This window comes from Arachis duranensis, chromosome 5, assembly GCF_000817695.3.
Source record: "Arachis duranensis cultivar V14167 chromosome 5, aradu.V14167.gnm2.J7QH, whole genome shotgun sequence".
In the NCBI taxonomy this organism is placed as follows: Eukaryota; Viridiplantae; Streptophyta; class Magnoliopsida; order Fabales; family Fabaceae; genus Arachis; species Arachis duranensis.
In genome coordinates, this window is record NC_029776.3 from 6,116,721 (window position 1) to 6,122,339 (window position 5,619).

The 5,619-nt window shown below is 35.0% G+C and overlaps 1 protein-coding gene across 4 annotated transcripts; it reads right to left on the bottom strand.

Annotated features, from left to right (window-relative positions):
• Nucleotides 1-379: 379 nt before the first annotated feature.
• LOC107487622 (AP2-like ethylene-responsive transcription factor ANT) lies at nt 380-3,662 on the bottom strand. 4 transcript variants are annotated; one of them, XM_016108288.3, is made up of 9 exons: nt 3,254-3,662; nt 2,599-3,151; nt 2,419-2,501; nt 2,260-2,268; nt 2,029-2,117; nt 1,857-1,930; nt 1,734-1,784; nt 1,574-1,653; nt 380-1,169 (listed from the first exon to the last, which is right to left on the bottom strand). In XM_016108288.3, exons 1-9 carry the CDS (start codon nt 3,516-3,518, stop codon nt 685-687), a joined length of 1,689 nt encoding a protein of 562 aa, XP_015963774.1. In that variant the 5' UTR covers nt 3,519-3,662; the 3' UTR covers nt 380-684. The 4 variants fall into 4 exon arrangements, with proteins under 4 accessions (XP_015963774.1, XP_052117412.1, XP_015963775.1 ...); XM_016108289.3 differs by having other exon boundaries at nt 381-1,169; nt 1,574-1,650; nt 3,254-3,661; XM_052261452.1 differs by lacking the exon at nt 2,260-2,268.
• Between the last annotated feature and the right edge of the window lie 1,957 nt (nt 3,663-5,619).

Genomic DNA, 5,619 nt, shown 5'->3' on the forward strand with positions numbered 1-5,619 from the left:
TATATCCCTAAAATTTTAGTTTTAATTTTTGGTTATCAAATATGATACTATTTTCAATTTTGAGACTAATAATAATCATGGTTTTTTCCCTCTATCTTTTTTGTTGGGTAACACAATAATTATGATATAACCCTCCCCTGGGACACTACGTTGATAAGTTTGTCCTTACAATCATAACCCTTTGATTGCCTTCTTGTTCCTTTGTATCACGGGTTTTGGTTGAAGAATTAGGCGATACATCTTCAGATAACCAAATGCTTCGTCATCTAATTAGTGACGCGTATGAATGGATTAACCGCGTAATGTTATAATAATATTATATGTATATTTTTTTTAATACAAAATAACAACCATGTTATAAGAAGTGAAAGAAGATCATCATTTTTTTTATAACCTAATGCATTTGAGTGTGACTCAAACATTTTTGTGTACATGCATGCATAAAACAGCTTGCCAATTTTTTCAAGAGAGAAAAAAAAAACTAAAAAGCACAAATAAATTGGAAATATTTTTTCAACATCTAACTTATGGAAAATTCCTATTTCTTGCGCATGCCAACACTAACCTCTCCACTTGTAATTTTGGTATGAACCCATTATAAGGCATAATCTTTTCTTAGTTACCACCATTAAGCTAAGTTTCGTTAGTGTGAAGTAAATAACATGGCTCATCATATGTATAAGATTATGCGTCTGTCCATGCAGCAAAAACTGGCATCTGAGGCAAGGAAAGCTTATTAGGTCTCAGATGTGATGGTGGTTGGTCCCAACCGGTTGGAATGGTAGCCAGTAATCTAGTAGAGGCTGCTGTTGTTGAAGGTCTTCCATAGAGAATTGGCAAACCTGTCTTATCTTCATTTGAAATATGTGTTCCAGTCTTACTACTTGATTCCTCCTCTAATGCCATTGTTGGTGGATGATTAATCATCATGATCTGAGGGTTTTTGCAGCTCTTGTGCATTAGAATCGATTCTTCAATAGTAGATGGTTTATGGTTATTATTAACAATGACCTCTCTTTTTCTCCTAGCTTGTTCAATGCTAAGAAGGTCATTGCTTGCCATAATTTTTTCCACATCGTATCTGATTATTTCAAAGTTAGTTACTGCATTAACTCCTCGGAATTTTATAGCAGCAATGTCGTATGCTTCAGCAGCTTCCTCTTGGGTACCTAAAGTTTCATTCATTTATTGTTAGCTTTTATTAATTACAGAAACAAAAAACAAAAGATAAATTGAAGCTATGGTTGTTTATACACTTTATCTTTCTCAAGTATAACAACTTTAATAAAACAAAAGCTGTGTTTCTGAACTGACAGTGCTGTACAATATTAAAGTGGTTTATGCATCAGCCTTACAGTCTCTGAAAAGAAGAGTTTCATCAAAGACTAGCTTTCTTAAGTCATAAAGCATATATATTGATATTGTGAATGTGGTCATCTCTATTCAAATATTTGAACCATTGCTGCTATTATTATTGGAAGCATGGTACACATGCAATACTCTACTCTCAAGAGTAAACATAATTAGAAAATAATTATGCAGCTAATTAAGTGAAATGAGTTAAAGAACTCACTGAATGTCCCAAGATATAGATCTTTGTTTCCAGCCACTCTTCCAATTCGGGCTTGCCACCTTCCATGCTGATGGTGTCTGCTATCAAAAGAGAAAAACATCAGAGGAGGAACACAACTAAGAAAAAGAGGAGTTTGTTTTCAAGATATGAGACTACCAACCTTGTTACTCCTCTGTAGATTGAAGCCCCTCTTGAGAATCCGCTGCTTTTTCTGATTGGACAAATTTCATTGTAATTTATTTGGCTGTTACCTTAAAAAAAATGCATTATTAGCAATGATTACCTTCGTAAATGAGCAACATATTCCTGCCTAGTCATGTTCTTCATTTGCACAAGCTCATTTTGATAATTTTCCAACTGTCATAAGATGATGATTTGGATATCAGTTTAAGCCTGTGACTTTTTGATAGATACACAAGAGATAGAGAAATGAAAAAGCAATCAATCATTATTACTGGGAAGTTTGTATGAGTGGAGGGTCCCCAATACTTGAGTGCAGCCAAATCATAAGCTCTCGCTGCTTTTTCTTCCATATCATAACCCCCTGTGAGATATATAAATTTTGGAATCACTTGTCCATAAGCCTTAATTTTTCCTCTTTTGTTATCAGCATATTATGACATGCATATATAAGAGAAAGTAATAATAATAGAAGATCCTAGCAGAAGAGGATCTGATAACCTTACCTAGATAAACTGAGATCCATGGTATATTTGAGTGGAGTAATCATCAGCCAGGAAGCAAAGCGTATAAATGGAAAGGAAACAGAATAAAGAATAATGAGATATGACTAAAAAAGGTGAAGATTTTTCCAATGATAGATTGTTTCCTTTGTTGTTTCATACCTTGCCTTCCTTTCCTACTCTGACCCTCTTTCTTGCAACTATTGTCCCATAGATGAGCTTCATATCTACCAGTCCACCTATGCCTAAATAATTTAACAAAGATTTATTAATAAGAAAGCAATTATTGAACCTAATATTGTTCAAAACACTAGTCTTTCTAACAGCAACAAAAGCACCAACCTTGTAACACCTCTATATTGAGATGTTCTCTGACCAAAGGTATCAATGGATTTTCTATGAGCAATTTGCTTCTGGTTCTGCTCCACCATTTCATCATGCACCCTCTTCTTTGAAGTGCTCATGACAGCATGTGATGCTTGTTGTGAGGTTGTGACACAACTTGATTGGGAGCTTGGACTCATGGACAACCTCAGTGACTGTAAATCCCCGAACGCCACCGATCCAATGGACAGCGATTCACCTCTATTATCGTCCAAAGGAACAACCAGTTTTGCCTCCATTGCATGGTGGATACCAGGCACTTCCTCCTTAGCCATATTGTATCCTTGTAGCATCACCTGATGATGGTTGTTGTTGTTTCTTGATGCAGAAGAATAATATGAGTGTTGCTGGTTAACATCATGAAGCAAGTTGATATTCTCTTGTACATGATTTAGATAATTTGGATTGTGAAACATGTTATAGTTCAGAGGCAGTGCTTCTCTGGCGTTGTTGCATTCAGGAGTCACCGTTGTTTGGCTTTGCCCACCAAAGAAATCCTCCAGTTTTGGCGCTATGAAGAGAAACGGAAAAAGTGTAGCAAAGAAGTTGAATAGTCAGTGCAGTTGAGATGAAAAAAGAAGAAAACAAGTTAAGTAAGAGTTTAAGAGAAAACCTTGTTGTTTTGTTCTGCTGAGAGCTTCTATGTCAAAGAGAGAGCCATCGGATTTAAGGGGCAAGACAGGGAGTGGTGGATACCATCCAACATTTTCACCTTCAACTCCATAGTAACAGCAAAAGCTTGGTGGTAGAACTGCTTCTACAGCAGCAGAAGAAGAAGGGTGTGAAGGAACACCTAGTATATTATTTTGATTGTTCAAGTTAACAATGGTGTCAGCATCTAGGAGGGTCTTCATGATTTGAGTTGAGGCATGATTCATGATATTGAGGAAGAAGTTGTTTTGTTAATTGTGTATGTGGAATAATAATGTGTATAAATGGGAACATTTGTAAAGGAAACAAAGCAAATTCCTTTAAACAAAACAAAAGGAATGAATGTGATCCAGCAAGCAATACTTCCCTTCCTTCATTCCATTGGGATCTGTGCCTGAGAAAGACATCCTCTTTTGCTTTATTCTACGCTCCCTTCACTTCCAAATGCCATGTTTTTACCTACCAACTTGTTACACGTTAATGCAAATTCAACCTCACTTTCTTTTTATTATTTAACTCGTCATTCCCACATATAACTTCCTATTGTTTGCCATGAAATATACATTTCATTATTATTATTATTCTTATTATTATTATTATTATTATTATTATTATTATTATTATTATTATTATTATTATCATATAAGGTGGTTAGTTTTGATCGTTATTTTGGACAGTGGCCTGAAACTCATTCATGTAGCTACTAACTACACATTGTCATAATGGTGTCTCATATATATATTAACACAATGATTGAGGTCGAAGCGTGCGGGTGATTAATTTTTATTGAACCTGATCCAATTCGTTAAATTTAGATAGATATCCATGATTAATTATTGTCTTAGCCATGCCCATGATTCTAGCACCTAGAACTGGAAGTAGCATAAATAACTTTTTGTTTGTGATAATAACTTGATGAACGATGAATTCTAAATTATTGAGGCGAACTAACACGTCCTTTTTGTGAAGGCCCTGGTTGTACTTATTAATAATTGCATTATGACAAAAAGTGTGACGACCTCAACAGGGAAACTACACTAGGCTTAAGTGGGTAATCAACAAACACTACTTTTTAATTAGTCCATCCTCATAATCATAATTATACCAATGCAAGCTTTTCCTTTTCCTCTTGCGTTTATTTTGTTTGTTTAATGTGTGTCACCTCTTTAATTAGTATAATTAATATTCACACTGTGCGTGAGTCAACGATAGGAAAAGTCTAAGACCAGCAACTTTATTAAATTTTGGTCAGCATGTAATCAGCAAAAGAAAAGTGAGTAATTTTATATCATTAGATGTAATCTCACACTATTAAAAACATCATTGATAACTATTTAATGACTACAAATCACAAAAGTTGCTGACCCTAACACTCTTCGTCACCGATATAAGAATTTATCCTTATCAATAGAGATAGTTGGACTCCCTGCACCAGTAATTGTGCCATTAATATATAGGTTATTTTCATATGCATTTTGACGAGGTAATTGTCCTATTCTAGGAATGGTTAAACGAGGGGCCCTTAAGAAATTAAACATACTTCTCTATATGGTAATTCCTTTTATATATGCGTGCCATCCTGATCAAGTATATATTATATTAAAACAAGGGCCATTAACAAACATTGTCTTTATATATATGAATGTTACGTGCGTTTTAATATCAACAATTCAATACTACTGACAGAAAAGTACAGGGTTGGCTAAGCTAGCTACAATTACACATGTGATATTTAATTTGATTATATATCCAAAACCAAAACAATGTGAAGGGAAGAGAACCCAAAGCCAATTACGTTGTGTTGATCTTTCTTGTTTCTTTTCTGATAAACAGAACAGTAGTTGGTCTAAGAAAGCTTGAAAAATGGAAGTTAGATTCCGTTTGATAAAATGAATGAATGATTGAGTGTTGATGCAAGTTCGTGGAGACAGGAATTCTAGGGTGGCATGATTGGGTCTGATAATAAAAGAGATCGGGTAAGGGCGTTTCAATTTGGCAGTGCAAAGAGAGAAAAAGAGAGCCTCTTTTTGATTGTAGCAATGATGACCACATCCACTCATCAAGCATAGAGACCCCAGTTACCATTTTGCCTCAAATTTGTAGGGCATCACCACCATACCTTGCTCTTCTCACATTTGACCATCCCCTTTTTCTTCTCTTCCACCATTATTATTACTATCTAATCTCTATTCTTAATCTTAAAATGAAATATGTGGAGCTATAACTCTACCGTCTATGGACTGTGACAACACCTTTAGGAGGTCTAGCTAACTCAGCAATGTGCTCTTTAAATTCCTTGTTGACTTGCACTTATGATTACCAAATATG